The 24,915-nt window shown below is 40.2% G+C and overlaps 1 protein-coding gene across 7 annotated transcripts in view; it reads right to left on the bottom strand.

Annotated features, from left to right (window-relative positions):
* The window catches only part of dctn1b (dynactin 1b), a 46,582-nt gene that overhangs the window by 10,172 nt on the left and 11,495 nt on the right, over positions 1–24,915 (bottom strand). For 2 of the 7 annotated variants that reach the window (XM_074660869.1, XM_074660865.1), the window contains exons 2-17: positions 24,301–24,552; positions 22,182–22,260; positions 19,342–19,373; positions 16,835–16,855; positions 12,445–12,462; positions 10,491–10,511; positions 9,009–9,179; positions 6,485–6,508; positions 5,696–5,893; positions 5,108–5,312; positions 3,380–3,458; positions 2,311–2,470; positions 1,971–2,075; positions 688–879; positions 478–594; positions 77–229 (exon numbers count right to left, since the gene is read on the bottom strand). In XM_074660869.1, coding sequence (XP_074516970.1) covers positions 77–229; positions 478–594; positions 688–879; positions 1,971–2,075; positions 2,311–2,470; positions 3,380–3,458; positions 5,108–5,312; positions 5,696–5,893; positions 6,485–6,508; positions 9,009–9,179; positions 10,491–10,511; positions 12,445–12,462; positions 16,835–16,855; positions 19,342–19,373; positions 22,182–22,260; positions 24,301–24,528 — 1,803 coding nt within the window. In that variant the 5' untranslated portion in view covers positions 24,529–24,552. The remainder of the gene's footprint in view (positions 1–76; positions 230–477; positions 595–687; positions 880–1,970; positions 2,076–2,310; positions 2,471–3,379; positions 3,459–5,107; positions 5,313–5,695; positions 5,894–6,484; positions 6,509–9,008; positions 9,180–10,490; positions 10,512–12,444; positions 12,463–16,834; positions 16,856–19,341; positions 19,374–22,181; positions 22,261–24,300; positions 24,553–24,915) is intronic. The other 5 variants (XM_074660871.1, XM_074660870.1, XM_074660866.1 and 2 more) reach the window with 4 other exon arrangements.

Genomic DNA, 24,915 nt, shown 5'->3' on the forward strand with positions numbered 1-24,915 from the left:
ATATTTTCTGCTCCCTGATTGGGTTTAATTAATTAGGGGGAGTGGACTCAACTTAACTAAAGTGTGTGGCGTTTACCTTGCAGATGAGTCTGGGCATGAGCAGCAGCACCAGGATGCAGTCGTGGTCTCCGCCGTGACGAAGGAAGGACTCGGGCATGAAGGAGGTCAGGAGAGAAACGTGTCTGTTGGCCTGACCCACCTCCATCTTCCTCAGCTCCATCTCAATGGCCTAAACACAACATAAAACACAACGTAGAGTTAATCAACATTACACATTTGACTGTTTAAAACTCCGCTTACAGACATCAACATTAATATTCAGATTCTGAGTTAAGAAATCAAGCTGAAGTGCACTCAGAAAATCAAAAGAGAGGTGAAAGAAAAGGACAATCAGGCTGATACTGAATCCCATTTCACGTCATCACACCGCTGAGAACTACTCATTATTCAGACCAAACAGCTCTCTTTGTCTCTGACCTTGGCGTAGGCCTTCGTCTCTGCAAACTTAATCTTGAAATCAAACATCTCTGCCGGCGGCTGCTGCTGCAGCTCTGCTGAGGCTTCCTGCTGGCTGGTCAGCTCTCTGTTCACCTCCTGCAGCAAACACAAAGGAGAGGAATCAGGGCCGATCATCAGACAGAAACACGTATGAACAAACTTTGTGCTGCATGTTTAATATCTCTGTACCTGCAGGTGAGCTGTGAGCTCGCGGTATTTCTTGATGGTCTGCTGGTAATCAGCTACGGTCTCCTGAGCAGCTTCAACGTGTTTCTCGGACTCCCGGACTTTCGCAGCGCCAAGATCCAACATCTCCCTCAGCTCCAACTCCGTCTCTCTGGCGTTCTCCTGCAGCTCGTCGTTCATCTCATTTATAGCTTCCTGAAGGGAGAGAGACCAACAAACAGGGTGAGTCCCTCACTGGGATGACTTGATGACCACGACTGAAATTATAAATGAATGATTGCGTTTCTTGTATTTCAGATTTGGGAAAACTATTCCTGTGGTGTTTGTGTGACCCATAGACTGTATATAAAGATGGACAACATGACAGCTCCCCAAAAGGGAAGCCAAAACATCTGGATCGCCCCCTGGTGGCTGGCTGCAGTATAGGTCATAAACCCCGCCCACTCCATGTTAGTGGATGGGACATGAGTCAAACTAAAAAGTCAAAGTACACGTCAAATAAATGTTTCCCAAAGATGGTTTCTGTCATTTTAGGTAGTTCTTATCACGTTGATGTATGTTCAAGTGTTCATTTCTCTCATAAGTTTGGTTTTAATTAGTAATTTGATGCTATAAAAAGGGGGTGTAACAAGCTGCGGCCGTGCTCGGCTCGCAATGGGTTCGGGCGGTTGACCTCGAGACAAACACAAGGCTTTCATCCAGGCCTCGCTGTTCAGTGTCATTTTCACTTTACAAACGTAGTAGTTTTAAGCCAAACCATGTAGTTCTTCCCTGTAGCCTAATCCTAAAGTGACGCCAAAGGTAACTATAGTGGATTTGATGCCAAAAATAAAGTAACTGCAAGGGGCGTGTCAAAGTGGAGGTATGTGACGAGTTGGGATGAGAACGTGTTGCAAAAACGTGTGACACCGTAAGGGTTTTATCATAAAAAGTCTGCACATACTGTAAGTGATTACTTACTTAGGTTTCTTCTATATCTGTTCTGACGGAGGTCAATGGATAACAGAGACTATGACTACAGTGATAAACACCAGAGGGCAGCATACATATTAATGATTTTGGCTCATATCAATAATGAAATGAGTCAGCAAACGGAGGCAATTTAATTTTCTCTGGCCTTTTATAGTCCGACAAACACACACAGAGATGCTGAGCAGGAAAATGAGTGAGTGGGAAATGCACGAGTCTCTAGTCGTTAGATTCTTCAAATGAACAAATTTAATCAAGTCTCTCTCTTATTAGATAAAGTTCATGTTAAACTCAATGAACTGATGATTCTCACTCACCAGGTCGGTGACCGTCTCTCTCATCTCCCTGACTTTCTCTTCCAGGTCCAGGTTCCTCTCCGTCAGCATCTCCACCATCTCCTCTGCCCCCAAAGCTGCATCCACCTGAAACAAAACATCATCATCATCAGAAATACAAGTATAATTTGTCTATTTGGTATTTCATAACACCAAGCCAATATCAGCTTTAAATGTTCCCATTACATTAAGTTTAACTTCAACAAATATCTCAACTGAATGTAAAAGAAACAGCCTAAACCACTGCTCAGTAGAGACGCTGGTGGCCTGCAGACTTGATTTATGTCACTGCAGCAGCTCAGAAGCTCCGTGTAATAAAAACCTGTTCTTTGAGCTCGTCGATGGTCTTTTCTGCCGCCGTCATCTCCTCCTGCAGCTTTTCTTTCAGGCTCCTCTGAGTGTCCAGCTCCACGTTCTTCTTCTCCGTCTGCCTCTGCAACTTCACGTGTTCCTGCTTCTCTGACGACGACAGGTCACGCATCCTGACACACGGGGGGAAAATAACAGACCATTAAGATCAGGATCAGGTGATAAACCCGTCTATTGACACATATTTAGGGCAAGCTATTCATTTCCCTACGCACTTTGCTGGCTAAACGTTAGAGATTAGTTCTACGTTCCAGCAGCGGAGAGATTACTGTACAAGCCGGCCAACAGAGATAATAACCTCTTGACAATATGGCAACCCCTCCTTGATAAATGGATGATTACTTCCAATAGAACTATTTCTTAAAAGGTCCAGTATGTAGGATTTGGTGGCATCTAGTGGTGTGGTTGCAGATTGCAACAAACTGAGTACCCCTCCGCTCACTCCTCCCTTTCCAAGACTGAGGTAACGTGAGCCGCCGAGTGCAAAACCGTGGCTACTTCGTTCGCGTCTCTCAGAGGCCATCCTTACCACAATACTACTTTTGGAGCAATGGAAGTCAGACGGCGGCACCATGTTTTGCACTCTGCGGCTCACGTTACCGCAGTTTCACAAGCGTGTCGGAGAACTACGGTGGCCTTCAGGTAACGTAAAAACATGAAAGTCTCTCTCTAGAGCCAGTGTTTGGTTTGTCCGTTCTGAGCTACTGTTGAAACATGACGATGCAACATGGCAAGCTCCGTGAAGAGGACCCGCCTCCTATGTAGATATGAAGGGCTCATTCTAAGCTAACGAAAACACAATGATTCTTAGTTTCAGGTGATTAAATTTTGTTTTGTTGATGTGGGAAGTGTATATTGTATATATTGAGAACTCTAAATAAATCCTGATTTTAAAAAAAAGAGACATCTGGATCAAGAACTTTGTTGAATTTCTTTCTTCTCTCTATTTATTGTCAACTTTAATGAAGCTAAATGACAGTTCATGACTTTTCCTGCAGGGTGAAGAGCATCAACACACCCACCTGACCAGCGCTTCCTTCAGTCTCCCGTTCTGCTCTTCCAGCTGTTTCACATGATAACTGGAGGCAGCACCGTCCGAACCTGTGAGAATCCCACAAACAAACACAACTGAGCTCTACAGTTTCCAGACCAGTGGTATATGACATACTTCCTTTTTTCTGCAGCGTTTAAAAAAGACCAAGAATTTTTTTTTTTATTTATGTCACTTGAAGAGAATTGATGTTGCTGCATTTTATTGCCAAAAGAGACGATGACAAGTTTTAATTAAAGAAATGGTGCTGTTCTTTTGAGTTGGCTCTGATCACTCTTAGTTGTAAATAAAAAACTCTCCAGGACAAAGAAAAAGTAGGAAGCATCAGCCACCTGCACTCAGAGGTCACCGATGAGCGGCTCAATACCACTTCAACAGTCTACTCATGTTGTAGGCCAACAGTTGTTTTTCTGCTCCTGTGCTACTTGATAGTAACTGAACACGAGAATAACTCATTCATATTTTATGCAACCTTGAAGTTTTAAATTTCAGAATTCATAGTTGACACAGAGTGCAGCTCAGACTGCAACATAATTATTTCATTTTGGAAAATGAGACCATTTATCTCTTTTTTAACAGTTCACAAGTTTATTTCTGATATAATGTGGAGAATTTTCTTTTTTAGGCCTTAAAGATTTAAACAATTGTATATTAAATGCAGAAAGAAAAGTGCAGCAGCGTATTAGGGCTTGTAGTTAAAATAAATAAATAAATTACAGAGCCAGAAGAGGGGGGGTAATAGTCAGAGAAAAAATGCTCCGAAAAAACTTGAATATTCCCTGAGATTTTGAATCATAATTTGCGAGAAAAACTTTTTTTTTGTCAAGGAACCACATCGCTTCACTTTGCAAGGTTGGATCAACCTCCTCACACTGCAGTCAATCCAGACGAGACCCGCATCTCCGTGGTCAAATCGGCCGACGCACCCATATATAGATTACTGACTATTTAGCACTCCTGGCATTCATGGGAAATGTTTTCAAAACGGACAGATCGAGCTGACGGGGAGAGCTAGCGACAGAATTGGCGAAATTAGCAGAAGGATACACATGTGACTACGTCCGGTTTTCAAAATTAGATGTTATTAACAACGGGTATATACAAAATACATATATGGAAATAAGATTAATTGGATTATATTCACAAGAAGTATAAAACATGTTATCTGTGTCGCTTATAACTTAAAAAGAAAATACCACTAAATTGTGAGAGAAATGTATATTCTTCGATGTTTAGGTTGCTGGAAAAGAAATCACAACAATGACTGATCCCTTTTACTTTTTTTCTCAGAAATCTATGACTTTATAATCTCAGAGAATATTCAAGTTTTTTCCCGTAAATATTTGAGGGTTTTTTTTGTAAATAAACCACTTTAATCTCAGAGAACATCCATTTTTTCCTCCTAAATTTATAACTTTAATCTTTGATTTTTTTTTTCCGGAATATCCTTTACCCCTCTCCCTTTTTTTTTTCTAAAAAGGTCCTAATACGCCATCGTAGAAAAGTCTGTGTAGCCTTTATAAAAATATTTTTCAATCACTACCTGCAGCAAAAACTGAGTGACGCAACATCAACATGTAATAATAATTATTTTTGGATATAAACTCATGTCAGTTTCCACATGTTGGGTTAAGTATGTGTTACACAGGGGCTTATGTTTATAATAAAACATGTTTTCGTGTCTGCGTCTCAGCCGTACCTTTCTCCTCGATCTCGTGCTTGAGGATCTCCAGGTCCATAGTGAGCTCGTCCACTTTCTCCTTGAGGGAGTCGACCTCCAGCTGCAGAGACTCGGCCCTCTCCTCGGCCATCTCCTTATCCAGAGTGGCCATCTCGATCGCGTCCGCCGTGTCCGACATCTCCTCCATGTAATGCTCCTTCGCCTCCTGGGCTTCTTTTGCCTCCTACACACACATTGTTATGTATAGTAGTTAGTTATGTACAGTTGTCTATAATACGGTCTTTAAAACCTGCAAGGAAATGTTTCTCTCTTTATGCATTCATTTTTTTTCAGTTCATTACTCACTTTAAAAGGAAGTTAATTCTCCATTTAAAGGCAGTATTATATTTGTTTTTCCTGCTGCTGCCGTATGGGTGTGGTTGGCCTGTCTGTCTTATGATTTTAATGTAATTGTTGTGAGAAAAATCCTCTTAATTTTTATCATCTTGACTTCCCCTCCCTTGTTTCTGCAGCCATTTTGTGAATGCACTAATAACATCCTCCACCCACCCATTCATTCATCAGACAACCTCTCCATCATTTACTCTTTCATCTGTTGCTTCTTACCCTCTTGGCCTCTTTGAGTTGTTTCTGCAGCTCGGCCTGCTGCTCCTGCATCTTGGTCTTCCACTCCTGCAGCTGCTCCAGCTGGATCTTGTGCTTCTCCAGCTCCTTCAGCTTGGCCTTGTCCTCCGTCCGCTTCATCTTCAGCGTCTCCAGCTTCTCCTCCAGGTCCTTCACCTGAACACGCAGCGCCTCCTCCTCCTGGATACAGAGGACATATGGAGGAGAAGGAGGGCGGGAGGATGAGATGAAAAGGGAAAGATTTAATTAGTAATGACACGTTTTAAAAAAGTAAAAGCCCTGTAAGACACAAAAGGAGGCTTCAGCCCTGCTCCATTACTCCAGTTTTTCATTCTTTAATGTTTCTTTAATCGTTTCACTTTCATGATTCCTCAAGCAGTGGATCGGGTCTAAAGCTTTCACCCTAATGTCACCACACTTTCATCTTTTTATGTGTTAGGTAGCTTTAATTTCACTTGCCATGCAGTGACTCCACCTGTGGAGTGGAGAAAGTCAGCGTGAAAACACACACATATATGCCTCGTCGTCGGGAAGGACACACTTACAATGTACGCTTATTAACACACACAACTCAACAGCAAGAGATGTTAATGTAATCCTGCAATAAAGAAATCCAGCCTGTGAACAGAGACAGAGCCACTTCACACACCAATTAAAGACTAGAAAGTCACACCTTTGACAGCTTGTTAAAAGATAGTTAGTGAGAGAGAAAAAACAACACTTCAATATCAAGTGCAAAAAAAGTCATCACATCACGCGACATGACTGCACCTGTGTTTCCATAGCGACGGCCTCCTGAAAGGATAAAATACGAATCAGACTGATTAAGTCGGCCCTAAAATTAAACACCACATGGCAGCTGACTTTTACAAAATGTTAATCTGAAATTTAACGACAAATTAAAGTACAAGTTGCTTCTCTCCATTGCCAGAGATTCAACCTGATTAACGAAGAGTTCACAGACAATTAAGCAACTTTAGTGGATCAAATTGACTCCCATTTGGACGTCTTAATCATGCTGTGCTCCAGAGATAATCATTATTTACTGCTTCATCTCATTTCTGAGAAGCAGCAGACTGAAACTCATCAGCTGATATGCAGACACTTCCTCTTGAGTCTGTTCCTCGTGGACAAAATCTCATAAATGATCACTTCAGATATTAGATGTAAAGTAGCAGTATTTTTTTATATAAGTATCAGCTGAAGTAAACTGAGTGTGGTGTCCCTCAGAGCTCAATCCTGGTCCCACTTCTCTTTCATTGGTATGTTTAAGCATTCAGCAGTGCTTCAAATAAGTATTCACACCTATGCAGATGACACCCTGCTGTATATCCAGATGATTTTAGTCCTATTAACACTTTTGCTGAATGCATTCATGATATAAATGTGTGGATGACTCAAAACCTCTTACAGCTCAAATAATTCTAAAGGACTCATTTGGAAGAAATCTTAAGACATACAGAATAACATTAAAATGCTTTTTACTAAGAGAGGTTGAAGGACCCACAGTTCTCCAGAAGACTGCGGTGGCATCCGCATGCTTCTTTTTGTGCATATGCATATAAACTGTACATGTATCTTAAAACGGGAAAAAGAAAAAATAATTGCTTTTTACTGTTTTACCAGTTATTTGATTAAAAATGAACGCCACACTCAGCATTGTATGTAGAAAAAACACTTACTGTTGTCCCAAATCATCCATACTAATTCTATATAGTATATACTATACTACCTGTACTAATCGTCATAGTCTACAGTTTTGGTAGCCAGTAGTATACAAAAAAATTAACATTTTTTTTTTATTTTATACTAACAGGAAATGATGCAATATGTGTGACATCGGATGTCACTGCCAGTTAAGCTTCATAGAGACATAAAGATGTTTTTTCCAAAGATTTATAACTATTTTTTTTGTTTTCCAAGATTAATTTTGAGCTGTTTTGTCACCACCCACAATTAAAAAAAAAATGTCCAGCTGTGAGCAGCTCTTCCATTTCCTTTGTGCATTGCATTGTGGAATAGCAATGTACATCCAAGCAATTTGCCTCCGTCTTAAAAAACATGAATCTATTTCCATTTTCAGCCCTGCAGTAGACACGCACCCTGTGCAGGATTTACCCTGCCTCATACCCAGTGCATGCTGGGATACAATCCAGCCACCTGTGACCATGAAGAGGATAAGCTGTTTAGAAAATTAAAGGATGGATTATATAACTAAAAGATTGGTGCAACGTTATGAATTAGAACAAAATATTTAGTGTTTCTCGCTTTAATCACAATCACACACTTTCTGTTATGTGTTTTATATGTTGCCTGACTGTATTTTAAGACACCAGTTAAAGCCTCTGGCTCATTCCAGATTAATTTTTTTATGACACCAATACAAACCGACAGCTGTGTCAAAAAAAATGTATACTTAGAGGAGCTATAGCGAAGGAAATGTCACATCTGATTTACCTCCCACACTTCTGCTCCTATGGCTTATGCACTGAGCCCTGAGACGTCTTTGATCTTGTTGGCACGATGTGCACCGTGTTACCAAACAACAGTGTCACATGTCGTCCTTCTTATTCCTGATCACAGACATGTATTTATTTAGCAAAATGTTTACTCGTAGCTGGCATTAGTCACCTGTTTCCTATTTGTAAAAGCAATAAAATCTAAAATGTAAACATGTACTGCATAAAGAATGAAGACTTGCTGTATCTTCTCAGTATCTGGTGGATGCTCCTTGTTTTAAATTCATTGGCAAGCTGCCTCTCCAAGTTACTACTACTACTACTACTACTATTACTATTACTACTACTACTACTACTAATACTACTAATACTACTACTACTAATACTACTACTACTACAGCGTGACTACTACTACTACTACCACTAATACTACTAATACTACTACTACTACTACTACAGCGTGACTACTACTACTACTACCACTAATACTACTAATACTACTACTACTACTACTACAGCGTGACTACTACTACTACTACCACTAATACTACTAATACTACTACTACTACTACTACAGCGTGACTACTACTACTACTACTACTACTACTATTACTATTACTATTACTACTATTATTACTATTACTACTACTACTACTACTACTACTACTACTAATACTACTAATACTACTACTACTACTAATACTACTACTACTACTACAGCGTGACTACTACTACTACTACTACTACTACTACTACTACTACTACTACTACTACTACTACTACTACAACTACTACTACTACTACTACAGCGTGATGTGTTAAAGCTGATAACTGACCTTGCTGGGAACGGGGACCGGAGGGTTTCCAGGGGAGTGGAGGGTGGGGATGACCGGAGCCGCCAGAGGGGTCTGGGCCGGCGTGCTGGGCTCGCTGCTGCTCATCTCCCCAGCAGAGGCCGAGGCCGAGCCGGACGCAGCCCCCTTCCCAGCGGCAGGTCGGCTGGGCTGCTGAAGAAACCAAGAGGAAAAAAACATAATGAGAAAAAAACATAACTAAGTGTTTAATGAAAAGATCTCCCCGGGTATAAATGGTTGTCCGATGATGTTTTAGTGGCCAAAATGGAGGTCCCTAACTGAGCATGTTTACATGCACATAGTATCCTGGTTGTTTCTATCTCTGCATACATGCTGTGTGCGGAGGTGTTTTTTGCTCGTTTCTGTACAGATTGAGCTCAACAGTTGAGAATAAACACGGTTTATTTCTGGCCGCCTGAAGTCAGACTTTCCTTTTATTTCTGCGTGTTGAACATTACCATAATACTTCTTTGTTTTTACTGGTTAAGGACTATGCAACTTGCAAACCTGGCAGGAAATTATCAGAAACCTGGATCCAGATATGAAGTTTAGTTTATGTGCAACACATAACCAGAATACTAATGTCCATGTAAACACACTCATTTAAAAAAAAAAAACACTGCCTAATTCTAATATAAACTAACATTTAGCAGAGGCTCAGCAGTTGCATGTGCTTCCTTCGATTACTCGCTACTTTCCGAGCTAACCAGCTGTTTTTTTTCAGGATAACAACTGATAAACTCTTATAAGGATGGGGAGCGCTCACAACCTTTTTCACAGATTTACAAATTTACACTATAAAGCTATTCACTTTCAGCTATACAGGTATAATTACTAAACTGACCTACACCCATTTAATATTTATATATATACATATTTTTAGGTACTTCTAATTTTCTATCATGTTGAGAAATTCTTCTTTTTTTCTTGTAATTGCTAATTCATCAATAGACCTCCGTGACAGCCTCAAACCTGATTTAGGACACAAATATAAAACTGCAACAGAAAAATGCATGAAACCAAAATTAGAAAGCAAACAAAGCAAGTAATATGCTAAAAAACTGCTGGAACTAATTAAAGCAACAACAGAAAAAGGACAAAACTGAACAAAAGCAACAGTATATACACCTGCTACAGCAGAGGAAATAAAACTGAATATTGAACATGTGAATTCTTTAGGAAAAGAAACAGTATTTATGCTGTAAATGTAAATGTGAAGAAGTTGAAATTGACAAAATAAAGAAAAACAGCAATGTGCGAGTAGAAAAATATTGGTGCTATTATATAAATAATATAATAAAATGTATTGTGAATCATGTCTGGTGATGTAATGTCACTACTGTCTTGGCAACACTCACACAAACACACACACAGCTGCATGACGTGAAACAACAACCACACATAAATAGATAACTCAAAGTGATAGTAATGGGAAGCCCTGCAGACTTTGAGGACTGGGCTCACCTTGGGCCTTCTGGCCGTGGTCTGAGGAGGAGAGGAAGTGGAAAAGGTCAAAGGGCAGTAGAGGAGGATAGAAGGAGAGGAGGGAAGGAAACAAACAGCCAGGGTTAGTGATTCAAGGCAACGTTTCATATTGAACTGGAAATCACACACAAACGGACGAGATGGTTGCATGAAACGGACGATAAAAAACTCTGAAAAGCTCCACAATGGATCCATTATCATGTAACATCTCTACAGATCTCTGCTCTGTTGTTTTTCCTCCTCATCTCTCTTGTCCTAGCTGGTCTCCAGGGCCCCATCTCGTCCACCCATGTGACCAAAAACCTCAGTAACAACATGGACACTGACTGGCACGGCCGCGGTGACCTAAATGACTGCATTGTGACTCGACTCGCACAGATGAGGTTCAATGAGGAGCCCAATTCTGCTGTGCTGCACTTGCTGGGATAATCGCTTGTTATCCTGCTAGATCGCGTGTTTCAGAGATGCTACACAGAGAAATATCCAACTCCTGGAGAGTCTCTCCATCAGACCTGGGTTACATTGTTTTAATGAAACTGCTTGGAGAAGGAGACTGAAAAAAGGACACAATCCCACAATGTATTCTGAGAAGATCAAAGCTTACTGTGACTGTATGTTTGGTTGATTTTATGAGTTACCTCATATTTAAAGATGATATTGTTTGTAGATCAACATTTAGGCTCACGAAATCTTTCAAAATTGCGTAAAGATGGACAATAATTTCAGAGTATAATCTATAATCTTTCCATATTGCAATGATGATCAAGAAAACCTGAAATAAAATCTACCACTAGGTAAAAGTGGTAGCAAAAAATATTTTGGATAGCCCGTTACAAAATTTAATGAGAATTAATTTGCGTTTCAAAGTTGATTCTTGACCTCGACAAAGCAGAAAATCCTGCACATTTTGGGCATTAAAGTGAAATGATTAATCGATCATCAAAAAAGCTGGCAGTTAATCGACTAATCGATTAACCAACTAATCACTGCTGCGCTAAATCATATCACATGAGAGTCAGCAAATGGAGTTTGCTCAGTTGTCATGTATTTCTACTTTAGATGTGCGGATTATCACTATGTTGTCTGATTATTAATACATATTGGTAATGCTTTACATCCTTATTAAAGTTTCCTGGAAAGAACTACAGTAATTTGGTACTAATGATGGTAACTATAGACACAAAGGTCTGAAAGGATTGCTCTGTGTCCAATCATAAATGAATGATGAATAAATGTGTACTTGGGTTTATTCATTTACTACATCCATGCAGAATAATCTGAACTGAAGTGACTCTCTCTTCTCTTCTACCTTCTTCACTTTACCTCCTCCTGTCCTCTTACACACTGACTCTCTCTCTCTCTTTCTTTCTTTGCTTCAGCTTGGGCACGGCCATGGCTTTGGCTAGTTATCGTTCTTTATTGGATTAGAGCCGAACCATTCAGCAGAAATTTAGCCCGAGCTAACAGCTGTACCAAATAAGAGCTGACAGACAGCCATAGTGTGTGTCGTGCCGTAGATACGAGAGCAAGCTGTACTGAGATCACATCTGCCTGTGAGCTACATATGCAACCAAGAGTGAAATCATTTGATTCTCCCCCTGATGGGCAAAAACGATTGAGCTCGTAAAAAAAACAAAACGCTGTGGAAGGCTTCTGCATGATGAGGCGAAATAAAAGATAAAAGCTTGTGCTGTAGACAGAAACACAACTGAAGTCTACTGAATTAAAAAGCTTCTGCACACACATGAACAAACCCAAGCTGCAGGTACACCTCTGCTTCCACATTGGGAATATCAAATATCACTTTAGAGAAATAAAAAGGGCAATTCCCACCAAAACGAACTGAAACTTCCAAGCGTGACCTTTACAGCATGAATGGTGACAACAACAACAACATCCATACAGATAAAGACGATCATATGGAGTTCTGTACCTTCCGGGGTGCCGGAGTCTGTCTCATCATATTTGCAAGAGAAGAAGACACACACACACACAGTCACCAAGAAACACACACACACACAGAGGAAGGTGATAAAACAGGTAAAGATGCTCGATCCACAGAGACCAGGACGGACAGACAGACAGACAGCTGAAGCCGAACAGACAGACAGACAGGCAGCCACTCAGGCCGGGAAGCTGCAGTGGTGCAAATGGCCGCAGCGATTTTTTCCCAGGCTCCCCCTCCCTTCCTCTGTCCTCCTGCTATCGTCCTCCTTTATGTCCTCCGTCTCGGCTTCTCTCATAATCCATTTGCCAGAGCCCTCGGTCGGTGCCTCCCTTTCCCTTTCTGCTCCGATTTACCACTCGGACATCTCACCGCCGAGAGCCTACGACCCGTTACTGCTCACGGGAGACGCCTCGCCTCCTCTAACCTTCCTCTCCTCCCTCCTCCTGTCTCATTTCTCTCGCTCTGCTTATTGTGATTTGTCAGCCCAGCCAATGCCCTGCTCATGCATTACATCACTGTGCAGCCTCCTCCCTCTCCCTCTCTCTCTCTCCATCCCTCCCTCTCTTCTTCCACCCACTCATCAGCACAGACAGACGGGGAGGGAGGGGTGAGACGGTGTGTGACTGGGGACAGACAGAGGAGAGGATGTGAGAGGGAGGAGGGTGGGGCTGTAAACGGACGTGAGAGGGGAAAATGAGCAGCAACACTGATGCAAGCCTCTCTTGTCTCCTAGCAACACTCACAGAGCCTCCGATGGGCTCATTAAAACGAGGCTGACAAAAACAATGAGGACACCTGATCTGAATTGCAAATTAAAAGAGATTTAAGTTGTATCTGCCTTTTTAAATTTTTATTTTAAATAGGGCGGTCAATTGCTGTTATTAATCACGTTTTATCTGTTCAAAATGTACCTTAAAGGGAGATTTGTCAAGTATTTAATACTCTTATCAACATGGGAGTGGGCAAATATGCTGCTTTATGCACATGTATGTATATATTTATTATTGGAAATCAATTATTAACACAAAACAATGACAGATATTGTCCAGAAAACCTCACAGGTACTGCTTTTAGCATAAAATATAAGCTCAAATCATAACAAACTGCAGCCCAACAGGCAACAACAGCTGTCAGTGTGTCAGTGTGCTGACTTGACCCCAAACTGCATGTGATTATCATAAAGTGGGCATGTCTGTAAAGGGGAGACTCGTGGGTACCCAGAGAACCCATTTACTAACGTAAAAAGTGATTTAATAGGTCAGTTCATTCCAAGAGCCATTTGAGTAGCTTTCATAATATCTTCCTCAGATCCACTAATCTCCGTCTCTGCACCAACAGCTCAGCAGGACCAGAGAGGGATTTAAGAGGATTAATTAAATGGGGATACTCTGATTAGCTGTGAGCTTTAAACCTCAAATACTTTCACATTGTGGGCATGAAAATGGGCAGCAAGTAATCTGAGATGACTGTGATGAAAATCCATAAGGCTATAGAGTAAATACAGGCGGTGTCGGGTTTCTTTTGTAAGATTATATGATAGAGAGGAACTGATTATAAAAGAAAAGAGATTATTACGAGAAAGATAGAAGAAATAAAAACATATCCTACTAGCCGGACTAACTGCCACAAAAAATATGCTGGCATTGCGTTGGGAGTCCTCCACCTACACCAAACAATAATCCCAGTGGTTATCCATTTATTTTGATGTTATAACTATGAAAACCTTCAGTAGCTGTATGGTGCTAAAGATAAGTAAAATATAAGAATTACTGCAACTTTATTATATCATGACACGTTCCTCAGTGTATTATATGGAGATATATTTGCGGTGTGGGGGTCGCCATTAGCTCTGTTTGTTTTATTTATTTATTTTATCTTAATCTTAATCTTAATTTTAACTTTAATTAAAAAAAAAATTGGGTGGGGGGGTATGTTATTATTATTATTATTATTATTATATTCATTTATTTATTTTTAGAATATTGTTATTTTATATTATATTATTTTTTTATATTATTTATTTATTTTCTCAATAAATATTTTGTTTTAAATTTATGTTATTTTTTTTCCAATGCATTAATTGAAAATCAATCAAATTTTATCACAAAAAATAAAGACGGAAGCAGTACTTCAGAGTTCAGGCTGCTGAAGCAGAAATAAAAAACGGTTTACATGTATCCATTACAGAGCAGCGGAGGGAAATCTGTTCTGATGAAATATTAAACATCTCTCTCTGTAAACCGCTCACTTTCTCTCTGCCACTAAGTGCTGCTCTGAGAGCACATCCACCACTGGAGTGATGGAGAGAGACAGACAGACAGAGAGGATGATGGGATGGGTGGATATGTATCGAGTTCCTGCTTTCCCAGCACACACACAGGAAGCATCGCTGCCTCTGAGGTCACTGCTCTGCAGCCTCCAGCAGGACAACAAGGGGATAAAATTACTGCCCAGGAAGCATCCACACAGCATCACCCAAAACGCTCAGCCTGTACTGACTGAGCAAAACGGTGACTGTTATTTCACGTACTTGGGGAAACTTGAGAGAGGCGTGATACTTGAATACTTAAAAGTTAAGCTGAAGAAGTTTATCGCATACGACAGCAGAACGAGCACAAAAATCATAGTGAGTTATTTCACTTTGTCCCTCCTCACTAATCTGATTTTTTTTAATTTGTCAAATATTTAATACTCTTATCAACATTGGAGTGGGAAAATATGATTGCTTTATGCAAATGCATGTATATATTTATTATTGGAAATCAATTAACACAAAAACAATGACAAATATTGTCCAGAATCCCTCACAGGTACTGCATTTAGCATAAAAACTTGCCCAAAACTGCATGTAATTATCATAAAGTGGGCATGTCTGTAAAGGGGAGACTCGTGGGTACCCAGAGAACCCATTTACATTCACATATCTTGAGGTCAGAGGTCAAGGGACCTCTTTGAAAATGGCCATGCCAGTTTTTCCTCACCAAAATTTAGTGTACGTTTGGAGCGTTATTTAGCCTCCTTCGTAACAAGTTAGTATGGCATGGTTGGTACTGATGGATTCTTTAGGTTTTATCGTTTCATATGATGTCAGTATCTTCACTCTAGCTTTAAAACTGAGCCCGCTACAACCTAAAAATCACAAGTTAACACGTTAAAGACATTAGTGGTGTTCATTTGAGCATGCGTTATTGTGTTAACTTTGACAGCCTTAGTAATTTTACATATTTTATTCTTATTTATTTATTATTGAACACTTTATGGCTCCATAAAAAAGACAGCATGTCTTTAAAATCAAAGACTGGATACTAAATTTATGTGTTTTCGGTTCTTCAGCTGGAAAACAAGAAGAGATAGATGCAGTCTTGTCTGTAACTGAGAAGAATCATCTATTTTTGCATTTCCCCTGCATGTTCTGAAACTCTTCTGTGACATTTAAACTACCCACATCTCTCAGTTTGATCTGCAAAATTGGAGACCATTCAAGCCTCCCTTTTTTTTTGAGACTAAGCTGAGCTCCAACCGGAGGTTGAAAGTCAGCCTGCAGAAGAGACGATAAAACCGAGCTGACATGAAATCCATACTCTACTCTGCAGCAGGTCTGTACTCTGCAGGCGGGGAGGGCGGCTCATTTCACCTCGGTCACGGCCTGACATTTATCAAGAGGAATACCTGCATGAATGACTCAGCGGAGGATGATTGTTAAAGAGCACTGGACTGTCAGTACGGACCGAGTCGTGGTGAATCCACAGGTGGCTCAACATTAAATGTTAAAGTCACAATACATTGAAACAAGATATCATGGCTGGACTTGATGCCCTTTCTGGACCCGTAGGCTGTAAAAAAAACTTCCATTCTTCAAAATGAATAAGCTACGAGGACAACTGTAAAACTAGAATTACTGCCTCGTGACCGTATGCCAAGTTCTCTGGATTTTGATCAAATAAATAATAAGAAGAATAATTTGGTAAACTTCCTGGCAACGTGTGTCAGTATGACACAGGGAACCGGCTGCCAAGATGACTTCAGCATGCAGACAAACGTACAAACACCATGTTGCCACAGAGCTGAACCAAACAGACCAGAGCAGAGAGCACGGCGAGGCGGCAGAGGTCAGGCGACAGGAAGTGGACACATGAGCCACCTCTCGCTCTTTTCACTCGCTTCTTCCATTCACTCTTCACGTAAAACACAGAGCGGTTTCGGTAACAAGACCACGGATGGCGATGCGGCGAGCTGCGAGGGATCATGGGTAAAATGAGGGATGAGGGCCCGGTTGCCATGCAGCAGCGAGGCCATTCAGAGCCACGGTTACCACGGTTACTACAGTCATCATCATAACATTACCACTGTACCGAGGTTAGAAAACATGCACCACCTTTTTGGGCTTCACTCCTCGCTGCATGGTCGAAGGAAAGAAGGGAAGGAAGTGAGGAAGGAAGGGGTGGTGGTTAAAGGTTAAGAGTTTGCCACAGGCATGCTGGAGGTGACGGGGACTGAAGTGAGTCGGTGCTCCTCGTTGGTGGATCAAAGTCCTCGATCAAATACACTGTACACGTTTTTCACATCTTCATTTCACTTTCACACATTCCTTCATTCATTCAGTTAATTTCCACACAAACTGCACGTAAAAACAATCTGATTAAAAATGTGTCAAACACGACTGACGTGTTTTTAAAACAGTGTCTCTTATGTCTTTATTGCATAAATTTGTTTTTCCTCCATTACAATACTCAACACATTTAGAGCTCAGTGAATATTTAGTTTTTCACACACACTGACTACCTTTTTAACAGGATGAACTAATACAAATGTGAACCCAGAGCTCCTATAAAGCACCTCTGCATAATAACATATTAGGTCAGAAGAGAGGATAATGAAGGTGTTTATATACTGTTCATGTCCATATAATGATTTATTTATTTGAACTTATATATGCAACTGCCCAGGTCAGATGCATTCCTCATAAATGCAGACTGATTTGGCAAATAAAACATATTTTAATTCTAATTTCAGTTTTTAAACGTGACTTTGTCCTTTTGGACAGGTCTCTCTCTCTCCTCTATTTTCTCTTAATGAGAACATTTTACTCTGTAAATTAATGAATAAAATAGGATAAATAATGAAAAATGTCATTTGTAACATTATGAACGCACTGATATTTAATCCTGAATCCAATAAAACCTGGACTGACTTCAGGAGGGCAGAAGCATTACTGTCTGACAGAGATATGAGTCAGGAGAGCACTGAAAATAAAGTTGAAATTACAGTATATTAACGTTATTAACCTCGAATTGAAGTCTGGCAGTTAAACTTTGCAGTTTGTATTAGAAAAATTAGGTCAGAAAAATTGTATAGTTTATAAGAAATGTTAACTTCTAGTGTTTGGACCTGAAAAATATCTGTTGTCTGTTATAGGTGAGCATTTAATCTGTTAAATAAAAAATAAAAACATCTTTCAGGTTTACCTTTGGTCCTTTATCCTTCAAAATTTGACTTTGCTGCATATGTATTATTATTATTATCACTATCATCATCATTATTAATAATATTATTATTATTATTATTATTAAAAATGCACATCTTTTGCTTAATCATGGTGCAGTTCAGGTTTGAATCAAACTCAAGGTCAGCAGGATATTTCTGGTCTCAGAAGAAGAAGGAGATATTATTATCTACTGTGACTCAGCAGTTTCTAATAGTGACATTAATCTTAAAATAATTAGTTATATTAAAGTTATATTGGTGTAATTAGATTTTAATGTCAAGTAAGTACTCTTCTCTTATGTGTTTCTTATAGACTTATAGACCGTGTCATCTATTTTCTTCTGACTACATGTGAAGCTGTTAATCTAATAGTATAATATATTAATATTTCCCTATTTTAATATACTGCAAACTGATATGGAAAGTGGCGTCAGCTGAACCTCTGCAATATAAAATATAAAATTAATGAAAACATTTTGAGAATATTTCAGCTGTGGTGGTCCAACATGATGAGTTGTTTTCATGCCGTGCTTTGACTGAACACTTGAACTACCTGTGAGCTCAACAGCAAAACTACTAAATCCACAGAGCAATAATAGAGGAATAACAGACTCATTAATAAAGATTTCCCATATTATTTAAATTTAAGATGTTTAACTGATCTCCGGGAAACTCTTTTCTTTAATCTGTTGATGCATAGCAACACACAGCGAGTGTATTTATAGGTAAACATCTCCCTCTGCTGGTCGGATATGAAAACAAATTCAGCTCTGGTTAAGATCAGTTTGTCTAGTTTGGTAAACTCACAATTCAGGGGTTATTTAAGATTATCTAAAAGAAAATTTAATTTTTATTATAAATATAAGTTTGAAATCTGTATTTCAATAATGAACGGAGATTCTTCCAGAGATAATCACAAGGTTTGTATTATTTAAGTGTATTTAAATTCCCCCTTTGTACTGTAAATTACTACCTGAGTTGAAGATTGTCAACGTGTCCTACAGTGTCAGACAACCACTACTATACATTTAATGCACTCTCTTTTAGACTGAATTATAACATGATGTTGATCAAAAGAAATGCACTTAATCATAAAAATGCTAAAAAATAAATGTCAATATGTAATTGAAGCATCTTCCATCACAGTTACAAAAAACACAACCTGTGAAAAAGGAAGATTTTCTTTGATAAAGGCTGAAACAGCAGAGCAGGTGTGGCGTTATTTCCTCCAACAGTCAGCACCAACACACAGGCCTTACCTTAGATAACAGAGTTTTTGTGTGTGTGTGTGTGTCCAGGTGTGTGTTTGCATGCACCCATGTGTGAGTGTGTGTAAAAGCTCAGGTGTGTGCCGCCGTATCCGCTCCCGATTTCCTGTCGCAGCGTTATCGGACTCACCAGTTTAGTGGACTTGGGCGTCTCCAGGATCTCTGAGGAGATAAAAAAAAAAGCGAAACAAAGGAAGTGAGAGAAGTACTTTTATATTTATAATCAGTGTTTATCATCTTTTACAGGGTATAATTTCCCACAAAGATCCGGGTGCAAACACATTAAGGTCAACATGATTTATTGTCTTTTCACCAGATGGTCAACACCGATACTATTGGAGAAACAGTCAGCTGAGGACAACTGTCCACAAACACCTCTTAAATTAACTTTCCATTTCCTCCCTTCAGACGATACCGGAGGAAAGCACTCCTTTACTTTAATCTGATGGCAATTTAATATGTTGTTCTCTGTCTGAATAAGCACCCTGGTCACTTTTATGTTGAAGTCACGATGACGACACACTGAAGCAGTTACACAGAGATGTTATTTGATCACTCTCGCTTTTTGGAAAATGTCAGAAAATAATGTTGTTTTGGGAAATGGCATGTAAAGTGCTACAACAAATACAAGAATATAAAGGTCCCCTAAGAGTTGTTTGGTACTTTATCGCTGTAATTTCTCTGAAGGAAGTGTGATGGGAAGCGACAGATTTTTGCAAATAAAACACCGACAAAGGACCAATAGCTAATGATCATTGAAGAAATCTTCCTAATGCAAAAACTGACACATATCTCGAGACTACAAGAAGCTCAACAGGAAGAAAAATGGGAATAATGAATAATTATACAAGACTCAAAATGACGACATCGGAATGGAGCTGCAGATAAATCCATAAATAATGGTAAAATGTGAATGAATTTCCCAAACTGTTTTTGTTTTGCTTTCTTGTTACTGCCATTGTTTGATTTTTAGCACATCTTTTGCCTGTGAAGTGAGAAAAAGTCACGCCGTCACACTTTCAGCACAGTCTGAATTGAATGCCGTCAGATTAACATAAAGACTGCAGCAGCACAAGGTTAAACATGTAGAGAGACTTTGGGGAACAAATTCAATTATTCTGGAGGGCAATATGTAAAGAAATAAGTATGGTGAAAGGGCAACAACTTAGACATTTACACAACAACTGCAGAGCTTTACTGGACCAGGAGTGTACACAGAGGGATTCAAACCCACAACCTTGTGCAGAGTTGGTGCTGCTCGACACTCAACATGAAACCTGAGAGCCTGTAATGAGATATTTACTGAAGCACATTTATATTTCAGGCCTTTTGCAGAAACTCTAAACCACAGTGAGTTACAGAGGGTGAGCAGTTTGGGTTACACTGCCTTGCTTAAAGGCACGTATACACCGATACATAAATTGTGTCCTGCGGCTTAAAATGACTTTTTTGTGAATCGAGTCTGGTGGCTTTGAAGACCACAATAGAACTGCTTCAGTCCCCTTTCGGAAAGGGCTGTCTGATGGCGAGGTAAACTGTGAAAGTATTCTAGATATATAATATAAAATATATAAATTTATTATACGGCTGTGTTGAATACTCAATTCTGATTGGTCAATCACGGCGTTCTGCGGTCTGTAATTTCTGCTTTGGGCACAGTTCTGATGTCGGACTCTGGCGGACCGTTTTTGTGTCAAAATATTGATTTCTTCAGTAAGTAGCCGTGTAATAAGCGGGATAATGTACAGCTAGCGGGTCATTGCTGTGAAAGAATCCCCTTCAGGGCGATCTTCACCCCTCTGCTGCGTGTCGGGGTCCCGCAGCATCGCCCTGTCGGGGATTGGCCCGCTGTACATTATCCCTTACATATTATATACACAAACTGATTCTTTAGGTGGCTATAATAAGTTTTTCTGCTGCTCCCGTCAACAGCTGCTCTACCTCGCCGTCAGAAAGCCTTTTCTGACAAAGAACTGAAGCTGTTCAATCGCTCTCTTCAAAGCCACCAGACTCCATTCACAAAAGCAGTAATTTTACCTCGCAGAATGCGGGAATACAATACAACCCCACTTCAAAAAGATCCAGTTCAGTTTGTTCCAAACTTAACACAGCTAACTTTGCCTCAGCTAGTGCTAGCGTTCACATTATTCATATCCTTATTGATTAGCTTTCTTCGGTAACCTAAGTAACTACTTTTACGATACGATAATACGATAATACTTTATTGCCAGACAGTTCTGAAATTTGTTTTGCATAACAGCAGCTCCATTTGCAAAGTCACAGAAAGGACAAAGACAAGAAACAAGGATACGTACATTTAAACATTACAATCACAGAAGACGATATTCAGGGCCCTTCAACGTACATTTGATCTGGGTTTAGGCTCCATATTTAGTTTTAGGATTTTACTAACAGCTGTTTGGACGTTTTCATTTGAAAAAAAAAAAAAAAAAGAACAAAACGCCGATGGACTCGTCCTTTTAATAGGCTATCAGACAAACAGCAATGACCAATCAGGAGAAAGGAGGTAAGATGTAGAAGGCATTTTGCATCACCAGCTGCCAGATGGGATGTTTATTTGTTTATTTTGGCTACACACACCTGACACTCTTTCTTGAAAAAGCCTGGATTCAAGAGCTCAATCTGCTTGATGTGGTGATAAAACCTGTCAGTTACAAAAAGCTGTCAGCTGGACCAAAGTGCCCTGACCCCCTTTGGCCTGCATCAGATGATACGGTTTTTCTTAATGTCACAAAAAGGTGATTTGTTGCCCTGCGTGCGCTCACATTGCAGAACTGTTTTGCTTTCAAATATCACTGCATGTTTAATGTTGTGAGCGTCCATGTCCCCCAGACAGCTTCCATTTGAGAAAGGTCAGGATTTTGTTTTACTGTCAGAAACACCTCCAGAATACTGAAAACTGCAGGTGAATGATAACCAAGGACATCATCTAAATGTGTGTGTCCTAACCTCGTTTGGGAACCTTGCCGGTGCTCGGCTCAGGCGTCTCTGGAGACGTCGTGTCGGCTCCATCATCAACCAGCTGGATCTGAGACAGACAGACAGAAAGTAAGACAGCAAAGGGACAGTTAGTCATGTCTTCCAATGACTTCTACTGCCAACTATCAGAGCGACAAATACTACAGGGAAGTCACAAAAACAAAATTGTGTTGTTCATTCAAATATAGCGAGTGAGTCGTATTTTTCCATCTCCATAGCAATCTTTATAACCGCAGTGCAGAGACAGTCAGGGTCAGACAGTCTTTTAAGCCAAGCGGGGAAACATAATGAAGAGGATTAGTAACACAACACCTGATCGATACTGAAGCTGACCCACGTATGTGTGTCTGTACCTGAACAGCTGGGTCACAGCATGTGACATTTACTCGAAACCACTCGAGCAAATAGATTCATTCTTAAGTGTCAAGTGATTTAACACAACCCGTAGCATAACCCAATTTTCTCAAGTTTTCTCTTTGTAGATCGGTCCGGGTCCTGTTCTATTCTGCTCCCTTGCCAATTCACTGAGAGGTTTGACAACTTGTATTTGGCATGAGGATTTTGGCACGAGAACTTTTACAATTTATGATTTAGATCCTGGAAATATGCTCACGCTCCAACAGCTGCCTCTGGATCTTTATGCAGGTAATATCCTCGGTTTCACTCAATCATGTAATACTTGTGATGGGATATGTTTTTATTCTCTTGTCCTTCTCTGTGAATGTCACATTTCCTTGACTGCGTCTCATTTTAGTCATGAACTACTTTGCTTTAGCAGTTTTTTTGTATCTAACTTGATGCCATTTCTACTTTATTTTTGTCGCAGTACTGTGATGACACAGCATTTACAGCTAGATACCACTAGTATGGACACAGTTACATTTGTTCTGTTTTCACCTGCTGATCTGAACTTTTTTTTTTACCTCGACATTTTTTTGTGAATGAAACTTGCACACAAATGGAGTGGAGCAGGCGGCTTAACACCTCTTCCTAACTGGACGCGATGCGAACGAACAAACGATCAGATTGTTTCAGATTTCCCCAATGAAGATGTGTTAACCTGCCCCGGGCGTCAGCAAACAGACTGAGCGACATGTTTGAAAAAAGCGCTGGCCCTGGCAAACATAACCTTTGTTTGTTTACAAGAAAACTCCTCAGGGGACCTTTAACTCTGCTGTCTGTGCTCTCTGAGTGTGTGCTTACATGGAGAGCGTTACACCAAAATAGATGCCATTTCAAACAATTAACACCTTTCACAATGACTGTTATAGGAGTTCATTAAAGAGCTTTTCCCATTTCCTTTAGGGTGTTATATAGTGTTTTGCATGTAAAAGGTCTGCAAAGTTACAAAGCCCAAAGTCCACGCCAGAGGGAGTTACTCTCCCCCACAGAAACACTGCTCCTGAACACATTTGCATAATGCCTGATTAGCGGCTAGTTTGGCATGCCGTCAAACAAAGATACTTAGAGTGGAGCTGGAGCGGAGTCCGAAGAGTTTGGTTCAGTTGACCAATCACAATAGTGGGCCAGCTGACCAATCAGAAAAATAAAGCGTTTATTGAACATGAAAGCATGTAAACATGTTCTAGTAGAAACCCAAAATCTAAGTACGCACCTGAGAATAAGCACAATAGGTCCATAATAAGCAGTGATAAAAGAAAAAAAGACTCAATATTTCACCTATTTTCCTTTCTTTCCCTTGGGTTGTGTTTGATTGTCCCTTCCAGGCCACCATAGAATATTTATGGTAATGTAACACTCAGGGGCACTTTGCAGTATTTTTCTTGGAGTAAAAAATAAAGCTGTTTTTCATCAGAAAACACCCAAGCACTCAGCCTGAAGCAGTAGAGAGTAAGACATGCTGGCAGTGAGCACACAACAGAGGGAAATATCAACCCCCACACAAACCCACTGCGTCAAATCAAAACAAAAACAAAATCTCAAACGTCTCACGAAGTAAGAAACTAAACAATAGATAGATGACTGGTAGGGTGGAGCGACGATAACCTCCTCTTCTTTAAGTTTCTATCACTCAACATGAAGCATTTCGCAAAGTAAATCTTTATTTACTAAATATTGTTGTCATTACCTGTGATTGTCTCACAAATATCCCACGATTCTCCACGCAGGTGAAGTAGCGTTTGCCCTGCACGGTGCCGTCGTTCTTGCCCTTGGCCTCGTCCAGGATGACTCCCACCCATTTCCCGGAGGCAAAGAGCGTGTTGCCGATGTAGGCCACCGTGCCGCGCTGCCCCTTCCCGATCACCTCCACCAGGGAGCCCACTTTGACGGGCCGCCCGCCTCCGTCCGAGCTCATCCTGCTGCTGCCGCTGCTGGTGGTCTAGACGGGACGAAGAAAACACACACACACACACACACACATACTGTTAAAACAGGAAGTCAGGGTCACATCAACACTGTTAAAGGGGCACTCCACAAAATATACATATCAGTGTAGGTTTACTGTTCATAGGGAGTTTCTTCTTCTTCTCAGCCTGTGAAAACAGTCATATGATGTCTTCTGTATAGCTTTGGAGGAAAGTCTGAGAACATAACCCCGATGACGAGATGCAAAGTGTGAAAGACGTGGGTGTTTACCAGACAGGGAACGAAAGACACTAACAAGTTGCACTGTGGGTAGTGTAGGATCTAGTGTTTTTAAAGGTTCTCTATACAATATCAAGAGCATTAATATAACCGCAAA

This window comes from Sebastes fasciatus, chromosome 15, assembly GCF_043250625.1.
Source record: "Sebastes fasciatus isolate fSebFas1 chromosome 15, fSebFas1.pri, whole genome shotgun sequence".
Classification (NCBI taxonomy): domain Eukaryota; kingdom Metazoa; phylum Chordata; class Actinopteri; order Perciformes; family Sebastidae; genus Sebastes; species Sebastes fasciatus.